We start from the raw sequence: 24,764 nt of genomic DNA on the forward strand, positions 1-24,764 counted from the left end.
TGTCCTGCAGTGATTGGTCCAGCAGAGGGCGCTGTCCTGTCACACCCCTCAGCCTTCAGGAGGACCTGGAGCTGATGACTCACTTCTTCTTCGTGTGTTGTTCTAATGTGACACACAGCAGCTGTAAACTGACCCCAGAGCAGCTGCAGCTCACACTCTTTCCATAGATCTGATCATTATGTCATTGGATTTCCATGCTGCACCGGCGTGACGTCACCATCAAGTCACCGCCAAATAGGCCGGATGATGGGCCAGACCTCTATCAAAATAAAAGTCTTCATCTAAACCATTTAGTCGTGGAACTGAAAAAGAAAAGTGCGCTAATGATGATGATGTAGATCAGGGTGTCGAACATACGGCCCGTGGGCCAGAGCCGGCCCGCCGAAGGGTCCAAACCAGCCCAGTGGATGATGAGGCTGAGAGGTGTCAGGTTTGAAGCTGACGGTCTGACGTCACGTCCTCTCAGGTTGTTGCAAACTTCAGAGATGTGTGTGTGTGTGTGTGTGTGTGTGTGTGTCTTTGCTCTGATGTGGTGTCTGGTGTCCTCTATTTGTTTATGAGTTTGCATGTTGGACGGCAGGTTAGTGCAGGTCAACCTGAACATGTACACCTGTGTGAGAGAGCAGGACTTACACTAATGATAAGACTCCAGTTATTGATCATCATTGATTATATGGCAAATAATCACCACCATCATTAACCATATGAAACCTGGATCAGCATCAGTTTTCTTGAGCTGCATTCAGACGCCTTTAACAAACATTTAAACCTTTGAAACCTGAATGAACCGTTTTGATCAGCTGTTTTTATTTTTTGACAAGAAAATAAACTGAAAATCAGCTATTAGAGACAGATAAAGACAGAAAATTCATAGAAAATTATCTTTAAAAAACAGCAAACAATGTCCAGAAAACTAATTTATGATTATTCAAATTATATATTCGAACTGTATTTTTCAATTTTTAGCTCTTTTTCCAGGTCATTCATTTATTTATTTTTTTACTTTTCTTGCTAATTTTCAGGTAATTTATTTGCAACTTTTTACTGTTTTTTTGCTAATTCTGGGTCATTTCCTGTTGAGTTGCTCACTGCCAAGTTGCTCTCAGGTTTCAAAGGGTTAATAAGGCAGTGATGAAGTACTTAAAAAGCCATGTTTGATTAAAAGTACAGATATCTCACCAGATAATGTCGCTGCTAAAAGTTAAAGTCACCTGTTAGAATATTTTGGAGTAAAAGTCTTTAGCTATCTGATATTTACTGAACTTAAGTATCAGAAGTAACTTCATGGTGTTAAAGGAACTGAAGTATTAAAAGTAAAAGTAAATGTTTGAAATAAAAAAGGAAGTGTTCAGAATTTTGTTCGTGACCTGAACAGCGCATTAAAGACGGAGTTTAAATCACATTGGAAGAAAAATCAGGGCTTTTTCACAACTTTTAAGATTTAAAGAACAAAATCCAGTTTTTCCTTCCCTCACATTTTTTCATTCATTTGTCTGTCTGTCCCTTCCTCCCTTCCTTCCTTCCTCCCTTCCTTCCTTCTCTAGTTTGTAGTGAGTAACTAAGATGTTTAGGGGAATCTTTTTATTTAAGACAGTGGTTCCAAACTGGTCTAGATTTCTCCTCAGTCATTATTTGAAGCTTCACACTGTTTTTTGGGCATTTTGTCTTTAATGGACAGGTGAGTGTGAAGGGAGAGAGAGAGGGAGTAACATGCAGCAAAGGGCCACAGGCTGGACTCGAACCTGGACCGCTGCAGCAACAGCCTTGTACATGGGACGCCTGCTCTATCCACTCACGCACCGACACCCCAGCTTCATACAATTTAAGACATTCAGCATCATACTTGTGTTTCGACGTGTCGCTGAGCTGGTTTGTCTGTGACAGGTAACTGTCCCTCAGTCACTCTACAGCAGGAAACAGCTTCAGAGGTGCAGCTCTGTGTCATAAGTTCACCGAACTTAAAAATAAATAATGTTTTTTACAAACCTGACATGTTTGTGAGTCACTTACGTCCTTCAGAGTGGACCTGTGACACACCTCTGCACCACGACCCACCTGTTGGGAACCACTGATTTCAGAGATGTGGTGAAAACATACCTTAAACATTTAAATGTGTATATAGGTGTGTGTATATAAGTGTGTATGTCCCTCCACTGGATCAGAAATAAAATCAGAGGTCCCTCACCAGTGTTTTAAGATTATTCAACAGGCCTTTTTGCAACTTGTTGATGTTTGATACATAAAAGTAACAAAGACATAAATTATATACTAAATCTAATTAATAGTAAATAATCAAAACAACCTAAATAATAATAATAAAAAAATAGCCGCCAAAAACTGCCTTTATTTTGGAAGGTGTGACCGGAAGTGCATGTGTATATCCGCCGCAACTTGACGGCCCCGGTGTCCCGGCGGTGAGGAGCGGGTTCCCTTCATTTGAAAGGATCCTCCGGAGCCGGACGGATCTACGCCGACACACGCAGACACTTGTAGCCGCAGTAGGGTCGCGGTCTCTCGGCCATGGCCTCCATCGTGTGCCGGGTCCAGTACCTGGAAGACTCGGACCCGTTTATCTGCACCAACTTCCCCGAACCTCGGAGACCTCCGACGGTGAACGTGGAGGAGAACCTGCCGCTCAGCGAGCAGATCGCCGGGATACACAAGCTGCTGGAGGCGCCTCTCAAGGTGGGTCTCTGACTTTACTACCTGTGGACAGGTAACTACTGTTCACCTGCACAGGTAACTTCTGCTCACCTGTCGGGTCTTTAAGCTGCTGCTCACTCAAGTTTATAACAACCAGCTGAACTGATAACAGCTCAGGCTCCGCTCCGCCCGATTCAACCATAAAGACACCGCTTTAAATGCTCTGTAACTGCTGATTAATATGTGAAGTGACTGACTAACCTGCACAGGTGACACACACACACACACACACACACACACACACACACACACACACACACAGAAGCTAAAAAGGTTTAAAGCCACAGGAGAGAAACAAACATCAAATCCTCTGCTCTTACTCCAGCTCAGGCTGACACGCCAAACTGCGTTTAAAAATCAGGCCATTAAATGTATTCATGGTGCACTGGCCATGTAGAGTGTGACTGAAAGTCTCGGACTGAGATACAGCCAGTACTCTACATTCAATACTTAATTCTGTTCATTTAAAAACTTAGATTTAAAGTCGAATTTACCAGAAGCCTTACATCAATAGATCATTCATACACTCCTCAAGCATGGCTTCTGATGATCTGTGTCACCTTAAAAATTACATTTTTTAAATGGAGTCTGGTGTCATTAATTTTCCAGCCTGTTTTCCATAGTTGTTTTTTCTGAGTCAGCTGAATGCCACTGAGGACTCAATGAATATCTGAAGGTGCTTTGCTTCAGCCCATCAGTATTAGGTCCGGAGGTTTGGACGTGGGCCAAGTGACTTGGACTTGAGTCAGATCGAGTCACACATTTGGTGACTGGTCATGACGAAATCAAAAAAGACTTGAGACTCAACAATGACTCTAACAACAACTTGTGACTTCATTTGGATTTGAGTCTTTGACTAGAAAATACTTGATAGCTTCCCTGCAGCCCAAAGACTAAAAGATATATTATTTTAAAAGTGTGACACAATGAATTTTTTTTCCCTGAAAGTAATTTATTCCCAGCGTGTCAACGCCTGATTCCCCAGATCCACTTCGTCTGAACCGACCTGACAGCGTCCAAACTAGCTGCAGGAGAAAATGAAGAGCTAACGTTACGCTACTGAGCGCCAGTTGGTAAAATATGACATGAAAGATAATCGTGTTTGTGCACAGAAACCAAGCGGTGGTTGACAAAAAATGATTTTCAGTTTGCAAACTGCGCAGGTTGAAGGTTACAGACGGAGACACTACAACTTCCATCTTTGTTCCACCTTTGACGTCACACAGACGTTAACACATCCAGCGACCTGATGCTCAGCCAGCATCATTACTGTGTCGTGCTACATTTGGTGCAGAGCACATTGTGACTTGTTCAGGACTCGAAACTCAATGTTTATGACTTTGGACTTGACTCGGGACTTGAGTGCAAAGACTTGAGACTTGAGACTTGGTCCCACCTCTGTTGAGATGTGTGTATCGGCTGTGTGTTGCAGCTGTCTGTTCATGTTCAGCTCAGACAGTGGAGACAGGAAGCAGCCCTGTGTCTGTGCTTTATAAACCACCAGGAGGGTTTCAACTCATGGAGGACTCTGACAGCAGCTGTCTCACTGAGACACTGTTACTGTCGTCGATCCTGCTGATCAGAGACACTCCATCATTGTCTCTCTGATGCTGTTCAGCGCTGCGTTCACTGACTGTTAGCTGTGACGGCAGCGTAGCCTCAGAGATGAACACGTCTGTCTGTCAGACTGAAACATCTGCAGGATGAACCGTGATGACTTTGATCATCCTCTGACTTTTAATGTAGCGCCATCATCAGGTCAACATGTTAGTCTAATACTCAGGTACAGTCGTCAGGTAGGAACCAGAGGGACCGTCCTACTGATCAGCTCGAGGCTGATTTGGTTTGTGCTCTCATCAGTGAAGCTGAACACACAATAAACTGAGTCCACATGAAATGAGCGACAGCATCATCAGCCTGTGACCAGACGCTTCACATGACTTTGTACTTCACATTCCTGCTGACTGACTTGTGCTGTAATTTTATTTTAATTTTTTAGCTCTTCAGTCATGTCGAACAGAAACTCAGTGAGGCCTGTCAACATGTATCCAGATATTGTTGTAAACAGATAAATTTCTCTCAGTTTAGAAATAAATTCCATCCACACGACCAAAATATCTCGTCTCGTCAACACCAGAACACTAAACTGACTCCAAACACTGATGTGTGCAGTGTTCACACAGACAGCGTTGCTGCAGAGCTGCTGTGTTTCCATGACTGACAGCTGGCGCTCCACATGTTTATGGAGCCATGCAGCCGCTGTGTTATCAACATGGACATGTGACAGTTTTCCTTCCACTCCACATCAACAACAATCCCACTCTGGAAAGTGTCCCACCGTCTGCTGGTTCCACTGGTCCTGATCCAGAACTTTTGTTTCTAGTGGACTTAAAACCATGGACGCTGAGGTCCAGCAGGAACACTGGCTGCAGCAGGAACACTGGCTGCAGCAGACGTCTCTGTTCGTCCCTGAAGTGGTGGTTTCAGTGTAAAGTCGTCATTAGACCAAGCAGTGCTGACAAAACGTTAGCAAAGCGTTAGCCTGCCATTGTTGTTGTTGTTGTTTTCAGCGTTGGCTCGTCACACAAAGCATCAATAGACACTTGATGTAAGAAGATGACATCATAGTCTGCCCAGACGCTTCATTTTACACGTTCACACATATGAACAGGAAACAGAGTTTTGATAAATCTTGACCTTAGTGGACGTTTTGAAAAATACCCTTTGTCATGACCTAAAACTCTGTTTGTGTGACGAGAGGCCCAAATGTAGAGGAACATACAGTACAGGCCAAAAGTTTGGACACACCTTCTCATTCAGTGCGTTTTCTTTATTTTCATGACTATTTACATTGTAGATTCTCACTGAAGGCATCAAAACTATGAATGAACACATGTGGAGTTATGTACTTAACAAAAAAAGGTGAAATAACTGAAAACATGTTTTATATTCTAGTCTCTTCAAAATAGCCACCCTTTGCTCTGATTACTGCTTTGCACACTCTTGGCATTCTCTCCATGAGCTTCAAGAGGTAGTCACCTGAAATGGTTTCCACTTCACAGGTGTGCCTTATCAGGGTTAATTAGTGGAATTTCTTGCTTTATCAATGGGGTTGGGACCATCAGTTGTGTTGTGCAGAAGTCAGGTTAATACACAGCCGACAGCCCTATTGGACAACTGTTAAAATTCATATTATGGCAAGAACCAATCAGCTAACTAAAGAAAAACGAGTGGCCATCATTACTTTAAGAAATGAAGGTCAGTCAGTCCGGAAAATTGCAAAAACTTTAAATGTGTCCCCAAGTGGAGTCGCAAAAACCATCAAGCGCTGCAACGAAACTGGCACACATGAGGACCGACCCAGGAAAGGAAGACCAAGAGTCACCTCTGCTTCTGAGGATAAGTTCATCCGAGTCACCAGCCTCAGAAATGGCAAGTTAACAGCAGCTCAGATCAGAGACCAGATGAATGCCACACAGAGTTCTAGCAGCAGACCCATCTCTAGAACAACTGTTAAGAGGAGACTGTGCGAATCAGGCCTTCATGGTCAAATAGCTGCTAGGAAACCACTGCTAAGGAGAGGCAACAAGCAGAAGAGATTTGTTTGGGCCAAGAAACACAAGGAATGGACATTAGACCAGTGGAAATCTGTGCTTTGGTCTGATGAGTCCAAATTTGAGATCTTTGGTTCCAACCGCCGTGTCTTTGTGAGACGCAGAAAAGGTGAACGGATGGATTCCACATGCCTGGTTCCCACTGTGAAGCATGGAGGAGGAGGTGTGATGGTGTGGGGTGTTTTGCTGGTGACACTGTTGGGGATTTATTCAAAATTGAAGGCACACTGAACCAGCATGGCTACCACAGCATCCTGCAGCGACATGCCATCCCATCCGGTTTGCGTTTAGTTGGACGATCATTTATTTTTCAACAGGACAATGACCCCAAACACACCTCCAGGCTGTGTAAGGGCTATTTGACCAAGAAGGAGAGTGATGGAGTGCTGCGGCAGATGACCTGGCCTCCACAGTCACCGGACCTGAACCCAATGGAGATGGTTTGGGGTGAGCTGGACCGCAGAGTGAAGGCAAAGGGGCCAACAAGTGCTAAACACCTCTGGGAACTCCTTCAAGACTGTTGGAAACCATTTCAGGTGACTACCTCTTGAAGCTCATGGAGAGAATGCCAAGAGTGTGCAAAGCAGTAATCAGAGCAAAGGGTGGCTATTTTGAAGAAACTAGAATATAAAACATGTTTTCAGTTATTTCACCTTTTTTTGTTAAGTACATAACTCCACATGTGTTCATTCATAGTTTTGATGCCTTCAGTGAGAATCTACAATGTAAATAGTCATGAAAATAAAGAAAACGCATTGAATGAGAAGGTGTGTCCAAACTTTTGGCCTGTACTGTATCTGTTCACAAAATTATCTGGACAGACAGGGCAGAGTTCTTCATGTGTCAGACTGAGCTGTGGCACAGCAGGACAGGAGAAATAAACAAGTGTCCGTAGTGTAACATGTCAGAAAATAAAAACATTGTGTTTTTTCCAAATTGAGTTTTAAGGAGAACAACAGGGGGAAAAAAATCATATATGTGTCCTTTATTTAACAGAGTGAACTCTCGTTTAGATTAATAATCTCTATTTCAAGAGCGACAGGCCAAGATGGCAGCATGAACATTACATTATTATTACACTGTCACACATCCTGTAAAAATGCAATATGCAAAACGCAGGTTGTGTGTGTGTGTGTGTGTGTGTGTCTCCCTTCATATCAGTCCGATCACCGCGCCTGGTGTTCTGCTGCTCTGTCTGTGTCCAGACTCGCTCTGCGCTGCGACAGCGTGGAGCTCTGAATATCTGAACAGTATTTATATTCCAGCAGCTCCCAGTGAACTGTCCAGCTCTTAAAATAGAACACCAGTATGTGGCAGCAGAAGTTTATATCTTGGCAGGCCGCCACAAATGAATGACTGTGTGGGAAACCCTGGACATGGACAATATTAATGGTCCAATGTGGATCAACTTTTAGGACTGTGTCTCCTCAGTGTTTGGTCATTTAGGTTAATCAAACCATGTTCTAACACTGTCAGATGTTAACATGGAGGAACGAATGAGTTCAGATCTAAAGTGGTGAGGCCTTGTCATCAGTGATGTCAGACTCCTCAGTCTGAACCTGTGGCTCAAATCTTTGACGTTTGATCTCTTGAACCTGAACGCTGCTGGACTCACAGCTGTGTCCCGTCAAATTAAAGGTCCACAGTGATGTTGCTGCTTCCTGCACAGTGTAATGACTCAGTTTAAATCTGTCTCTGTGGAAACTTGAGAATCTCCTCTCTTTCTGATGCTGCAACTGTTTTTGTCCAGGAAGTGAATGTAGCGTCACAGTTTAACACCACAGTTATGTATCAGTTATTTTTCACGTTCACACTCATTCCTCAGATATGAGCGGGGCTGAATTACACTGACTGGGATAAAGTCACAGTGGAGCATCAGCTCGTGTGTCCTCAGGTCGTTATTACTCAGCAGTCTGTGTTTGAACACGCTCAGCTCCATGTTTCTGCTTCCTGTCAGACCTGCTGCGACCTGACGGCCCGTTCAGACTCTGATGATCCTCGCTGGAACACCACTTTATTTATTACTGTTACTCAGATCTGTTCAGACTCTGATGATCCTCTCCAATAAAAAAACATTTTTATTTATGCCTCTTATTCAGCGCCATCTCAGCTCCTGCTTCAGATCAAAGTTTAAATGCCGCCAAGACAGGAGACTAAATCCCTGTCCAGCCTCCTGCGAGGCATTCAGAGCCCCGCTGGAATCTCCGGCATCAGATAAAGACCAGAGAGCGCCGGCACCACCAGATTACATTCCTCCGCAGACCCCCTAATTGTTCCCATCATGCTCTGGGGCCGGACCTGCAGGCCGAGATCCAATGAGGTGATAAGGCCGACACAGAGGCTCAAACATTTTATTCATTCTTCTGCAGTGTTCTGCTTTTTCTGAGCCAGTTTTCTCCTCCTCCTCCTCCCCCTCCTCCACTGAGGGCAGAGTGGAGTGATCATGGAGGAAAAGGGTGGGACCTGTAAACAGGAGATAAGCTGGATGGATGGATGGACGGATGTAATACTAACAGCAGCGTGTTGATAAGAACTGAACACAGCTGCAGGGAAACGGCCCGACGATGAGTTTCATTTTACTCATTGTTCATTGTCCAGAGCTGAGACATGTTAGCCTAGCTTAGCACAAAGACTGGAAGCAGGGGGAAACTGTTAGCTTCGCTCCACCAGGAGGGCAAACACCCACTGAGTCATTTTTAGTCACAGTGGGGGGGTGCAACAACACAGGAAATGTATGCTAACATTAGCCAGCAAGCTAAATAAAGCTGCAGACAGACTGGAGATGCTAATGAGCTAGCAGCTGTTAGCTGGAGAGAAAATGTGATTCTTCTTTATTTTAACATCAGATGTAAGTTTGTGTGAAGTCATTAGATTAAACATGATTCATATGAACAGTCACCTGTTTCACTGCAGCTCATTGACCGACAGATGTGGGCAGCTCCACATGACACAGTGACGCGATATTAAACATCCCAGAGGGACATATTAATCGTCAGTCATCCACTAATTGGGAGATCAGCAGTTGGATCCGTCAGCCTGCATGTTGATGCTAACTTGCTCCTGGTGGCTGTTGCATTGGTGTGTGAGTGATTGTGAGTGGTTACTGAGGAGCACCCTGTAAAGTAGCCTCGGCCACCAGTGTGTGAATGTGTGAATGTGTGAATGTGACTCGTAGTGTAAAAAGTGCTTTGAGTGGTCAGAAGACTAGAGAAATGCTGCTCCAGTGCAGGTCAGTATATGAAGCAGATAAAAGTGGCTCCACCTCGAGCAGCTGAAAGGATCAGTCTGCTCCACACGTACGAACACTTGGGGAACTTTAAAGGATGACTTCAAACATACAGTGATCATGTGTGTGTCACCGTGTGTTATGTTGACTTCATGAAGAAAACTCTTCACTCTTCACTTGTCTCTCATGTCTCCATGGTGTCTCTCATGTCTCCATGGTGTCTCTCATGTCTCCATGGTGTCTCTCATGTCTCCATGTCTCCATGGTGTCTCTCATGTCTCCATGGTGTCTCCATGTCTCCATGGTGTCTCCATGTCTCCATGGTGTCTCTCATGTCTCCATGGTGAACAGAGGATCAGAAAGGATCAAAATGTTCTTGATGAGTCACAGTGAACAGGTCGACCTTAACAACAGCAAAACTATGTGAACACATCAGTTCACACTCTGACACACAACTGCTGCAGAATAATCAGAGTCTCATTGATCCAGTCAGGCGATCAAACACAACTTTAACTCCAAAGATAATGATTTAAAATACTACTTCATACAAGTAGCGCGCCCTGAGCATGTGCACACACGTGAGTATGAGCTCCACTTGGGCACAGTTCAAATCCGGTCTCGTGCACAGACACGCTGCTCCACTGTGCACGAGACCATTTGTACTGAAATCATAAAGTTTTAGGCAAAAGTTTTTACCGTGTTTGTTTGCTATGGAGACATGATGAGAGGAGAACAGAGGTGTCTTCACAGATTCAACATGATGTGGTCAGCTTGTAAACGCTGCCGTGAGAACACCAACCAGCTCTGAGTTAACTTCAGTCAGAGGTGTGAGTCCCTCCACCTCTGGACTTCACTCAGTAATATCTGCAGGCTCGTAGTACCTGACAGGTGTCAGTGCTGACAGGAAGTACGTTACTGTAAGTTTCACACCTACAGCGTGACAAAGAGTCTGGAGCTTCACTAACGTCCTGTTGAAGTCTTCTTATAAAAGCTCCAGAAAAAAGTCTGTGAACGACCTTTGACAGAGTTTTAACAGTTTAAACCATGATGTCATGTGTTGGAACACACACTCAAGCTTCATTAGAGTGTGTACATGTATCCAGAGTGTGTATCCAGAGTGTGTATCCAGAGTGTGTATCCAGAGTGTGTGTTCAGAGTGTGTGTTCAGAGTGTGTGTTCAGAGTGTGTTCAGAGTGTGTGTGTGGCGGTGTTGCTGCTGTCAGAAGAATGCAGCTCTGCTGGTTCAGATACTCTGCAGTGTGTTTTCAGCCGCTCACTATCAGACCTGGTTGTTTTGTGGCCGCGTTGATTCCAGCTTCATACCTGACCATGACTCAGAGCTACGAGACGCTGCCAGCTGAGCCGCAGGACTGGACTATAAATAGACAGAAAGCGTTCTAACGTGACCTCACTTTCACTCAAACACTGTGTTTACTGCACGAAGGAAAAAAGAGAGGAATGTTGATCTGTCGTCATGTCGGCTGCACAGAGTGTGTGTCGTGTTGCAAAGATCAGATACTGAGGAGTTAATGACAGATAAACGTGTGACATCATCAGATTGTGACGGTGAGCACCAGGTGTGTTGCATCACAGACGACCTGCAGGACGTCTGTTCAGAGGACGACGATAACATCAGCTGATCAGACATCAACAGACAGAACGTTACATCAGGAGCGTGTTGATGAGTCCAGCCTGCAGAACAAGTGTTTGTACAAACCACAGATACGTTGTGTTTGAACATCATTATGAAGCAGATACCTTCAGACTTTTCATTTCAACAACGCTGTGGTTCACATGTGCTTCAGGCACAAAGGCCACTTGGTTGTGGTTTGGAAAAGATCAGGTTTGGGTTTAAACCACCTGCAGCTGGATCCACAAAACTGTAGAGTCACAACTAAATCTGTGTAAGCACATTCTCTTCATCAGATTAGATGCACGCAGAAACATCCTTAAATATTTGTTTGCATATTGATACTGGTTCCCCTCCATCACTCGTTACACCTGTCAGTCAGTCCATTTCCATGGAAACAGTGAAGTGGAGCTACAGTCCCAGCTGGACGAGGACATCTAACTGGCCTACTGTCCTTGTCCCAGTATACAAGCACGGGAGGGGAATCCATTTATTGAGCCAAGTATGTGCGACTCCTCTACGATAGGTGGAGATATGCCCCCTTTCAGCTTGTTAGTATTGGACCTTTTTCCTGTTGACCTATTACGTCACAGACCAAACAATGGACAAACAAGTTAGCTACGGTTAGCTAGCTGCTAACTGCTACCATGGTGGACAACTTTACAGCTCTGTACATTTGGTCCGTCCAAAAAGTCACGGCTCTGGATGTAGATTTCTCCATGTTGTTACCGGCTTCTTCTTCTCTTACACATTTAATGCTATTGGACTTCCGGGTCAAAGCCCGGGGCGGAAACTGTGGAGCATGCTCAGAGCGCCTCGGCCAGTTTGGGTCTGATTGACTGTATACATGCAGGAGTCACATGATCTGGGTGTGTTAGTCCCACTGTGACACATTCACTGCAGGACCATTTCACTCACACCGACATGTTTACAGAGATTTTAAAAGTCCAGTTTTAGTCAGACTAATCAAAACTGTTGTGTGTCGGAGCAACGGGCAAAATCTGTGACATAAACAACACACCTGATGACATCACTTTTGGCTCGAGAAAAATGTGATGTGTGTTTTTTTACTATGCTCTGAACAATAAACTGAGAAGTTAGACTTAGAGTTATTAGACTTCATCCTGATTAAATGATGAACAGTGTTTCATCACAAACTTCCTCTGAACCTGACGTTCTGCTGACCTGTTTGAGGGAGTCTAACTTACTATGACTCCATGTTGGCGATAGCCATGACCAGACGCATCATGACTTCAGTTTGTCCGTCTTTCCGTCGCAGTCGTGTGACGTGATATCTCAATTTTTTCAAATTATGCACAAAAATTCACTTGGACTCAGTGATGAACTGATTAGACTTGTGTGTAGTTCTAGTCTTACAGGTGTGTAGTACAGGTGTGTAGTTGTGCTCGTCTCTATGAATGACACTGTGTGTGTGTGTGTGTGTGTGTGTGTGTGTGTGTGTGTGTGTGTGTGTGAGATGTAGGTCACTCTCAGTGGATCATGTGTCACTGAGCCACACCTGCAGGACACACAGCTACACTGTGGGTGTGTTTGATTTACGTACATGGAGCACCTTATTAACATGACACAAGATCATGAAACAGAATATAAATGATTTTATTCAGTGTTCACTGATGTTACTGTTTGTATTATTTTCATTTCTGTTTTGTTCTGTTTCACTGTCAGACATGAGAATATTAATGTGCTGCAGCGACACACAGTCAGAGGACAGTTCAAAACATATGAAAATAAACAGACATGAACAGATGCATGAAGTGATGTTTGACGACCGCTGAGACAGACAGACGTATTAAAGAGATCCACCCACATTATTATACACCGTCCCCTCCCTGCACACCTCCTCTCCTCCGTCCCCTCCCTGCACACCTCCTCTCCTCCGTCCCCTCCCTGCACACCTCCTCTCCTCATTTACTTCTCCTTCAGCTCTGACTCACATTAAACCCACAGTGAAAACAGAAGAAGAATCTTGGGTCTGTAAACACGGAGCGCTCACGGACTTTGTGTCAGATAATCTCTATGATGCGTCAGCGTCGTGACAGGGCGGAGCATTAAATCGTTCAATGAATGAAGTCAGGGAGGAGATGATGTCATGTTCCTGTGCTGAGGCATAATAATAAGTCATCATCATCCTCATAGTGTTGAACATAGTTTGATTTCCTGTCTGTGCCCTCTGACACTCCGTCACCACATCAGACGTCTGTAACATGCAGAGGACGTGTGATGGAAATCGTTAGCAGAGTTTTATAGTTTTGATTTTGGTTCAGTTTTTAATGTTAGTTTCAGTTCAGGAGCCATTATTGTTTCATACTTCATCCCATCCTTGTGGAGGTGATATCTCAGGAACACTCTGAGGGAATTCCTTTAGATCTGGCACAAAGTCATACCACCACAGAGCGGGGTTGGTGGGTGGAGTCATACAACCGGTGATTGTGGTTGCAGGGATTCTAAACTATGTTTTAGTTTTTGGTTCAGCTTCAGTGAAATATGATGACCTCAGTTCAGATCTGATCATAACTGATATCATGACATAATCATGTCTGAATATTTCTTCCCGGTGTTGTTTGATGATGACGGTGTTGATGTAGAAATAACAACCTGACCTCGTCAGCAGAACAGGTTCAGTTGGTTGTGTTTATGTTTCATTACAGCAGCTGATCCAGGATCAGTTTCACTGTCAGACACGACACCAGCTGAGCTTGTTTCCTTCTGTCACACAGACATGAAGGTTCATGTTATAACGTGCGTTCAGTTTGAGTGATGCAACGCTTTCAAGGAATACTTTGATATATAAGTTGTCAGTCATCACACCATGTGCAATCGCTTTTCTTTGATTTGGACAAAAATGCAGCTCAACCAACAATAACTCTTCTGTTTTCACTCCTTTAAGGATCATTCTGACTCATCATGAGATCAATGCTGTGATACTACAGTGTCCTCTGAGATGGTCATCGTATTGTGAAATCTCACACTGCTGTAACCCTAATTAATCCTGTGGAGTTGACAGAGATGCAGTTGGATGCAGATATTTGTGCAGACCAGATGCTGTTTTCATATCTGAATAACTTGATTCAATTGTTATGATTTAACGCACACTGATTTCAAACCTCAAACTGTGACTCTCTGCACGTTCCTGCACAAACAACACAGATCTTTCATTTTAACTCTGACTTATAGGTGCTCCTCTTTAATCTTCATATTTTAATTATAACTTCTATTCTCAAGTATATTTATATTCTTGATTTTTGCAACATTGGCTTTTATTTCTAATTTTAACTTTATTTTTATTTTCAATTTAATTTTCTCTCCCTTTTTTGGGGAGTTTTGCAACAAACCACCAAATTACATTTCCTTAACCTACTCAGCAACAAACCAGATTTTGACTCTGAATTTTAACAATCGTTGAATTTTATTCAAATCAATAGAACTTTAATTTTCCTAAAGGAAAATTCTTGTCTCAGAGAATGCTATAATTACAGTAATACAATTTAATGTTCACAACCAGAGCAACCAGTGGGTTCACCAGGTCAGGGTCACTCAGTGGGCCGAGTTTTAAGTCATCAGCATGATGAGCATTTATTATTTCAACACTAAAATATATGAACAGTATTTACATCGTAAGTAAAAACTGTATTTAAATAGATTTAAAACTGTTCAATGCTTTTTTAATTGGAGGAAGTTTATAATGTAAATTACTGAACTAAAGCCAGTTTGATGTTGTGTAACTGTTTTCACTCCTAATAACTAGTCATATAATCATAGAACACCATGTAGAGAAAATAACAGAGGCTGTTAACCATGACTCTGTTGCCCAGCTGCATGCTGGGTCTGTCTGTCTGTCTGTCTGTCTGTTATCTGACAATGTCTCTCTGTCTGTCCTCAGTTGGAGGAGTGCACCCTTCAGTTGTCCCCTAATGGAAACTACCTGGACCTGGACTTGTCTCTGGCCGAGCAGAGAGATGAGCTGGACAGCTTCTATGAAGACGTGAGGTACGAACACCTTTGCCTGTCCTCTGTCTGTCTCTGTCTCACCTGTCGGAGCCGGCCCAGTATGACCAGTTCAGCTGTGTGTGTTTAAAGAGACGCTCCACCCAACATCAGACTGAGCTGACGACCGACTGTCAAATACAGAGTTTAGTCTCACTGTCAGCTGAGGGACAGGGACAGTCAGGAGGAGAAGAAGTATTCACCTCCTTCACTGCAGTAAAAGTACTGATACCACTAGGGATCAACCAGTAATCGGCACCGCTGATAATATCAGCCGATATTCAGCATTTTTATGATAATTGGCATCGGCCGTTTTTTCCACCGATAGCCGATAAAATACGTTTATTTTAATTAAAATACGTTTATTTTAATTAAAACGCGCTCCTTTGGCTCTCATGCAGCCGTCTCTCTCTGCCTATCTGCCTGAAGTCTCCACTCTGTGCTGTGTAACAAATGTCCCGCCTACAGCCCCCACTGATTGGCTACACGGCACAAGTGAGTGACAGCCAATCAACACTGAAGGTAGATGCAGGCACACAGAGAGAGAGGATTGTCCGTGAAGCAGCAGTGTGATGTTTGAAGGCAAGGCAACGGAAAATGTCTAAGTTGCAATAAGAAATCCTCTATGCTGAAGTTTTAAAGACACCACTGTTGATGCTTGATAAACACGCCATCTTCATACTGTATCTCAGTGTCTGTATCTCAGTGTGGCTCCACAGCCACAGAAGTAGCATCAAATGGAAAAGTAAAGTACAAGTACCTTAAAAATTATCCTTTAGTAAAGTACAAAAACAAACAAACAGTATACTGTTGTATTCAGTCTAATCCCAATTGTGTTATTCTAAATTTTGACACCAAAATTTTAATTTTTACTGCAAATGAATATCAGGTCTAAATATCGGTTATCAGTTTTCCTGACTACTAATAATCAGTATCGGTATTGGCCCTAAAAAACCCATATCGGTCAATCCCTAGATACCACTCCGTGAAAGTACTCCACTACATGTGAGCGTACTCCACAACATGTGAGCGTACTCCACTACATGTGAAGGTACTCCACTACATGTGAACGTATTCCACTACATGTGAAGGTACTCCACTACATGTGAACGTACTCCACTACATGTGAACGTACTCCACAACATGTGAGCGTACTCCACTACATGTGAACGTACTCCACTACATGTGAACGTACTCCACAACATGTGAGCGTACTCCACTACATGTGAACGTACTCCACTACAGTGGAGGTACTCAACTACATGTGAGCGTACTCCACAACATGTGAAAGTACTCCACTACATGTGAAAGTACTCCACTACATGTGAACGTACTCCACTACATGTGAGCGTATTTCACAACATGTGAGCGTACTCCACTACATGTGAAAGTACTCCACTACATGTGAACGTACTCCACTACATGTGAAAGTACTCCACTACATATGAGCGTACTCCACTACATGTGAACGTACTCCACTACATGTGAAAGTACTCCACTACATATGAACGTACTCCACAACATGTGAGCGTACTCCACTACATGTGAGCGTACTCCACTACATGTGAACGTACTCCACTACATATGAACGTAGTCCACTACATATGAACGTACTCCACTACATGTGAACGTACTCCACTACATGTGAACGTACTCCATTACATGTGAACGTACTCCACTACATGTGAAGGTACTCCACTACATGTGAAGGTACTCTGTTACATGTGAAAGTACTCCGTTACATGTGAACGTACTCCGTTACATGTGAAGGTACTCCACTACATGTGAAAGTACTCTGTTACATGTGAAAATACTCCACTACATATGAACATACTCCACTACATATGAACGTACTCCACTACATGTGGAAGTACTCTGTTACATGTGAAGGTACTCCACTACATATGAACATACTCCACTACATGTGAAAGTACTCTGTTACATGTGAAAATACTCCACTACATATGAACATACTCCACTACATATGAACGTACTCCACTACATGTGGAAGTACTCTGTTACATGTGAAGGTACTCCACTACATATGAACGTACTCCACTACATGTGAAAGTACTCTGTTACATGTGAAAATACTCCACTACATATGAACATACTCCACTACATATGAACGTACTCCACTACATGTGGAAGTACTCTGTTACATATGAACGTACTCCACTACATGTGAACGTACTCCACTACATGTGAACGTACTCCATTACATGTGAAAGTACTCTGTTACATGTGAAGGTACTCCACTACATGTGAAGGTACTCCACTACATGTGAACGTACTCCATTACATGTGAAAGTCCCGCATTCAAACCTTACTAGTACAATATTTAAATGTAGTTAAAGGTAGTTCTGATTGAGCGATCTGAGTGGTCAATAAGACATTTAAAATGCGCTCAGATCAGCAGAACAGCACACCTGGGTCATTACGACAAATATTGCTCTGTCATTTCCATGGCAACGTGACGGCCAGAGCAAAAACCAGATGGCTACAGAACGTATGGTTCTGTTGTTACCGTTGATCTGTACGGTGGAGTTTGATGAATTGGTGTCTCGGTCTTGAACGCATCACTGTGGAGCCACAGGTGACAAGTACAAACAATATCTGTAATAACAGAACAAAAGTCATCAGGTGATGAGATTGATCGGTCATTGATACTTATTGTTACTGTTACTGTTGTTGTGCATCATGTGACGTCCTCTGATGATGACACATCCTGGATCTGATCAGAACTGGTTCAGTAGATCTCATCGAGGATCTGAGAGTCCTGACTGGAGCTGGTTCAGGAACCAGAGCTGATCTGGTGGAAAAGACGTTTCAGTGACTTCCACTGTGAACTGGATGATGGGAAAATAACACACACACACACACACACACACACACACACACACACACACACAGTTTATTGAGTGTGTGTTCCCAGCTGACTGTGTGGTATCTGTAAGCAGAGACCAAGTATAAAAACAGGCTGTACACGTCAGTGTGTGTGTGTGTGTGTGTGTGTGTGTGTGTGTGTGTGTGTGCTACAATGAGCTAAAAAAATCTCAAAATTGTTTCTTTTTTTAGACGAACACAAACTCTGTCTCTGGTTTCCCTCAGTGTCCCTGAGTCTGCATGATTCTCTTTGTCTGTCCCTGTCTGGCTGTGTATGTATCTGTCTGTCTGTCTGTCTGTCTCCCTTACTGCCTGTCTCTCATTCTTTCCATACCTCGTGCTGTCGTTCTTTCCATACTCTAATCCCAGCAGGCCACAGTCTGTCTGCGTAGGTTCGTGTGGAAGCTGAGCTGTTCTCAGATCAGTTCAGAGTGTGTCAGTCGTCTCTACCTGCTGTTCTGGGATCAGTTCTCTGGGTCGTGTGTAGAAGCTGAGAGCTTCCTGTGTTGTTGCTGCACAGATCAGATCAGACCTCAGAGCGTGCTGTAATTAAAGATGGAGGACAGAGAATGAGGAGTGTTTCTAAATGTCCCACAGACTGCTCAGTGTGACCGAAAAAGATTTGACATGTCCCAGTACAGAATGTGTCAGATGCAGAATGCCAAAAATATCAAGATGTTCTACAACATCCTGTCACATTCTGCAGTCTGTGAGTCAGCACGCTTCACTGTCTGTTCTGACCCACAATCCTCTGCACAGGGGACGATACGCTGATTAACATCATCATCACACTGATGGCTGACAGCACATTCAACTAACTGATGACCAGTCGAACAGTAATAACAGGAATATTAATTGTTTATAATTATACATATGTTAGCAACAACAACAAAAGGACGAAACACTGTTAAACTACAGACATTATGAAATAACAGCACAGCTCTGAGGGTCGACCTCCGTCAGGTGAGCTCAGTGTTTTATCTCCAAGGTAACGGGTATGTGAGTAGGAGGGTCAAAGTTCAGGATGTGATGTAATGAAACAGTAGTCTGACCTGATTGGCTGCAGACTGTAACAGTCGTACTGTTAAAGAAGAGCTGCAATAACTACTGGAAGTAAAAACTATACAAACACAGAGAGTTAATGAAGTTCCTTCCAGACGTGTTCCTCGTCACACCTGAGTCAGCTTTACAGAAGAGTCACAGCTGGAACGTTGAGAGGTTGGATCTGTTGGAGAAACACGCAGAGACACAAACGAGTGTTCAACCCCGATGAGCACTGTAACATCCCTCTGTTTCATTTATTATTTTGTGAGTTCCGGCCCTGCAATCTGATTGGCCGAGAGACAGTAAAACCGTGATGATATTGGAGTACAACATCACGGTTATTTCACTGTGTATGTATCACTCCACCTCACAGCTGATTGCAATCAACAATCAAATCAAAACTGACGGTTAGTGTCAGTTAGGTCAGCAGTTGCGTTGTAGGCTAATTAATGCATCCACTGTCAAACAGCCAAAAATATGGATTTATTTCCTAAAATAAGTTTTGAATTGAACTATGAATGGTCATCAGAGGAAGATGAGGGAGAGGAGAAGCTGAATCCATCTGAGCACACATCCAGGTTTGTCAGTGTTTTACAACATCGCTCCCTCTTGTGTGATATTGCTTAATTAAACCTTTATTTAACCAGAAAAACTAAAAACATCTCTTTCATTAATGTCTGAGACAGGCAGCAACACAAAATGAATAATATGCAGCTCTAAATCAAGAAGTCTGAAACACAGAATGAGATTACTACAAAGACCAAAAGTATGTAAATATCTGCTGTGAGTCAATCATTAAAATAACTCAGGGGCAACTGCACACGATCATAGAGAGCAGCTGAAATCCACCCTGACGTCAGCACATAGATGACTGAGTACAGACGTCCTGCAGCAGAGCTTTGAAACAACAGAGAGGAACCAGTGAGTTCATCTTTAAATCCTCCTGCAGAAGATCCCACAGATCAGGAGCTGCAGACAGAAATACACGGCTCCGTCCCTCCGCCTCCATCCACTGAGAGGAGACGATTTACTGGGAGGAGAGCGGGCTGAATCTCCAGAGACAGACCTTCAGCAGCAGCTGTAGAGCTCAGACCCCATCGCTGGGGCTCACAGAGGGCGGAGTCTAATCAGGTGTCACCCTCCTGAAAAATAAAAACAAAACCTGCAGGTCCTCTGATGATGGGTTCAGACGACATGACATATTTGTCTGTTCCTACAGTCTCTGTGTCAGAGCAGGTGACTGTGGAGTCACAAAACCGTGCCGTGAGTTGGCTGACAGACATGACAGACTACACAATGGTCCACGACCAATCATCAGTGGTCACCTTTCACAACTTGTGTGATGTCATCAGATTATTCTTGTTCTGTTATTATTATTATTATTATTATTATTATTATTATTATTATCATGATTACCTCAGACACTGTGACTGTTCATGTTCCAGCTGAGCTGTTACTGTAGTGACGTAAAAAGTGTCACCAAATGGGCGGAGCTACATTTGAAGTACCGCATGAAAACCATGAAGTCACTGAATCCTCCACAGGAAGTTCCTGCAAATGTTTCACAATAAAAGCCTTTTTAGAAAATGAAGAGATTCTCTCAGCTGAAATGATAAGGGGCTTTTAATTTGAAACAGAAACAGGAAACAGAAAAGTCTTTTTTGTCCGAAACAGGAAGTGTTGAGTTTGATTAAACTAAGAACAGAATGATAAATGTGGTGTGTGTTTGAGATGCAGCTGTGCTGAGTAAAGGCCCAGACACTATCCGTGAGTTTGATTCCTTTATATCCTCCATTATGAAGAAAGAACATTCTTTGCTAGCTTGATGCTAATGGCAGTACTCAGCGGGTTGATAAAGTGCCTCTGCTGTTTCCTTTTTACTCTGTGTGCTAACGTCCCTACAGGAAATATCTAAAAGGCTGGGCTGTTGTTGTCGTACAGTTTCCATGGAAACAGATCGATCTGAGACTTGTTGTTGCTTACGATCCGAGCAGACACCGTACAATGCTGCGACGGGCCAGTGTGATAGTGTTGTCAGCTTCTCAGTCAGCTCCACCCTCTCGCCCAAATATGGTCACTTGTTGCTCCAAAAAAACAAGATGGCGACAGCTGAAGTGCTGAACTTAAGGCTTCACAACAGGACTCTACAAACCTATGGGGGGCGTTATGGTGGCTACATCCGTTATTTTTACAGTCTGACATGTGTAACAGCAGCAACAGAAAGTTTACTGATCCAACGGAGAGTTTGTGCTGAGCTGACTGAATTCAAGTTGCTGTTGGAGCAGCTGAAGTTTCGTGTCCTCGGACTGTTAGCCGTTTTATTCCATCTCACTTCAGCTTTGTTTTTCTCAAAACTCATATGACGCCATGTTGTTGGTGGATCACCAAAATAAAAGCCTCAACTTCTTTTCACCATCACATCGTTCTGCACCTCAGATAATAAGAGTCAATTTTTTTAACGACTGGATGTACTGGTCATACTGGTCAGCTTCCAGTGTCACTGTGAGGTATAAGTGTGGAACTAAATGTCCCCCTGAGATGTCCCTGGATGTCTCTGTGTGTCTCTGCTCTAACTGTCTCTGTGTCTCTGTTCTAACTGTCTCTGTGTCTCTGTTCTAACTGTCTCTGGATGTCTCTGCTCTAACTGTCTCTGTGTCTCTGCTCTAACTGTCTCTGTGTCTCTGCTCTAACTGTCTCTGTGTCTCTGTTCTAACTGTCTCTGTGTCTCTGTTCTAACTGTCTCTGTGTCTCTGCTCTAACTGTCTCTGTGTCTCTGCTCTAACTGTCTCTGTGTCTCTGCTCTAACTGTCTCTGTGTCTCTGTTCTAACTGTCTCTGTGTCTCTGCTCTAACTGCCTCTGTGTCTCTGTTCTAACTGTCTCTGTGTCTCTGTTCTAACTGTCTCTGTGTCTCTGCTCTAACTGTCTCTTTGTGTCTCTGCTCTAACTGCCTCTGTGTCTCTGTTCTAACTGTCTCTGGATGTCTCTGTGTGTCTCTGCTCTGTCTCTGGATGTCTCTGCTCTAACTGTCTCTGTGTCTGTCTGCATTGTGTCCACAGTAAAGGGAAGAAGCCCATCCTGATCCTGAGGACTCAGCTCTCCGTCCGTGTTCACTCCATCCTGGGTAATTATCTCCTTCACGCTGCTCTTTCTTTCCGTGGTCTCCCTGCAGCAGAGGACTGATGACTCAGAGGAAACTCTCAGTCAGGAGACACTTTCCGCTTTCTCTCTGTCCACACTCTCACCACAGTGACGTCGTGTTAGTCAGCTGGGAGGATTTCCTCTCTCCGACTGTGGAGCTGCTTTTTCATACAGACACATCTTGCTCTGCTCAGAGAACACAAACCACCTCCTCACTGTGTGGAGTGTAGATTCACATCTCAGCTTAATGTTCCTCTAATGTTCCCTAATGTTCCTCTGATGTTCCCTAATGTTCCTCTGATGTTCCCTAATGCTTCTGCCTCATCTGGTAAAACTAGATGCACAAATGTTCACACAGAGTCTCCTCATAACTTTGTGTCATTGATGGAATCATTGAGTCTGTTAAACTGATTCAGGAGCAGTGATGGTTTTTCCTCCTGACATGAGGAACCCTCTGGTCACAGTTTGTGTCCTCAATGTCGACGTCAGAGTCACGTTTCCTTCTCAGACTGTTTTAATTTAAGACAGTTCAGAGGCTTCACAAGGTCAAAATCACAGAAAAAAATTGAGAGAAAAATCGGAAAAAATAAAGTTTTGGTTGAACATAATTGTTTTTGTGAGCCCTCAGATTTATCTAGAGATCCTCTGGAGGGCCTCAGCTCCAGGGTTTGGAACCAAAACTTTACTCTTAGCAGCTGTTAAAGATGCTAGCAGATGTTAGCGGCTGTTAGCAGCTGTTAAAGATGCTAGCAGATGTTAGTGCTGTTAGCAACTGTTAAAGATGCTATCAGATGTAAGCAGCTCTTAGCAGCTGTTAAAGATGCTAGCATATGTTAGTAGCTGTTAGCAGCTGTTAAAGATGCTAGCATATGTTAGCAGCTGTTAGCAGCTGTTAAAGATGCTAGCATATGTTAGCAGCTGTTAGCAGCTGTTAAAGATGCTAGCATATGTTAGTAGCTGTTAGCAGCTGTTAAAGATGCTAGCAGATGTTAGTGGCTGTTAGCAGCTGTTGAATTATGTTAGCAGATGTCAGTTGCAGCCAGTAGTTAGCAGATGTAAGCAGCTGTTAAAGATGCTATCAGATGTAAGCAGCTCTTAGCAGCTGTTAAAGATGCTAGCATATGTTAGTAGCTGTTAGCAGCTGTTAAAGATGCTAGCATATGTTAGCAGCTGTTAGCAGCTGTTAAAGATGCTAGCATGTGTTAGCAGCTGTTAGCAGCTGTTAAAGATGCTAGCAGATGTTAGTGGCTGTTAGCAGCTGTTGAATTATGTTAGCAGATGTCAGTTGCAGCCAGTAGTTAGCAGATGCCAGCAGCTGTTAAAGATGCTAGCAGATGTTGGTAGCTGCTAGCAGCTGTTGAAAGATGTTAGAGGATGTTAGTAATTGTTAGTAGTTGCTAGTAGCTAGTAGCAGATATTAAAGATGCTAGCAGATGTAAGCAGCTCTTAGCAGCTGTCAAAGACGTTAGCAGATGTTGGTAGCTGTTAGCAGCTGTTGTTGTTGTTTTTTCACGGTGTCAGACTGCTTCCTCTCTGGTCCGTGTGTCTGCCTTGTTAGTCTGTGAAAAGCATTGTGGGAACTGTAGTTTGAGTCCTGAAGGAGAGCACTGAGTCGCTGAGCTGCCTGTACAGAATAATTCAGGGTCATTAAACTGGATGTTTGATAAACATATTAGATGAAGTCCCAGAGGGCTCCTCTCACAAACAAACAGACGGTCTGTTTATACTCAGCGTGAGACTTTCTGAGCTCTGACTAACATGTCGGATATGAAACATTTGCAAAGCTGATTTTTTACAAGTTTTTTTACGTCCTGTTTACCCGCTGACAGTCTTCTTCTTCTTCTTTGTCTTTGTGCACACATTGCTGCATATCTTGGTGTGTTAGCCAGCAGCCAGTTAGCCTAGCTTAGCATAGGGAGCAGGGGAAACAGGCTGACTGTCTGCAGGTCAGAAACACTTCTGATCACTCCTTGAATAAATATCACTGATTGTTTCCATTATTGATTAATCTGTCGAATATTTTCTCTGTTCATTGTTTCATCTTTAAAACATTGAACAACAACAACAAAAAGAAACAAACAAATATTAATTTTGTTGTGACATGAAATCCTTAGAGTGGAGACACTGATATGAAAAATATTGACTTTTTCCATAAGAAATGACTCAGAACAAACAATTTATCAGCAAAATAGTTGCAGCTTAATTTTCTGTCAATCAATTCTTCAGTTAATCGGCTAATTGTTGCAGCAGGTATCACTTGAAATAATGATACAGCACAATGTATTGATCCAGTCCAAATTACTACTGAGCTGAACAAACCACTGAACCTCCTCATGATGTTTCTGATCTTCAGCTTTGACCAGAATTCAGACACATGATTTATTTTACTGAATCTCTTTTTCTTTTTGGGTGCAGTGGGCTTCCGTAGAAAGAGATCAGACAGCTTTATGAGGAATAATGACCTGTTTCTGTTGTTGTCTGAACTCGTCCTGCAGCTGTCTGATGATAACTGAGGAG

At 43.3% G+C, this 24,764-nt stretch overlaps 1 protein-coding gene across 6 annotated transcripts in view; it reads left to right on the top strand.

Annotated features, from left to right (window-relative positions):
* Positions 1-2,393: 2,393 nt before the first annotated feature.
* Positions 2,394-24,764, top strand: part of fhod1 (formin homology 2 domain containing 1) — a 72,250-nt gene continuing 49,879 nt past the window's right edge. For all 6 annotated transcript variants that reach the window (XM_049598929.1, XM_049598938.1, XM_049598948.1 and 3 more), the window contains exons 1-3: positions 2,394-2,685; positions 15,075-15,181; positions 22,166-22,230. In XM_049598929.1, the coding sequence (XP_049454886.1) occupies positions 2,521-2,685; positions 15,075-15,181; positions 22,166-22,230 (337 nt within the window). In that variant the 5' untranslated portion in view covers positions 2,394-2,520. The remainder of the gene's footprint in view (positions 2,686-15,074; positions 15,182-22,165; positions 22,231-24,764) is intronic.

This window comes from Epinephelus fuscoguttatus, linkage group LG2, assembly GCF_011397635.1.
Source record: "Epinephelus fuscoguttatus linkage group LG2, E.fuscoguttatus.final_Chr_v1".
Taxonomy (NCBI): Eukaryota; Metazoa; Chordata; class Actinopteri; order Perciformes; family Serranidae; genus Epinephelus; species Epinephelus fuscoguttatus.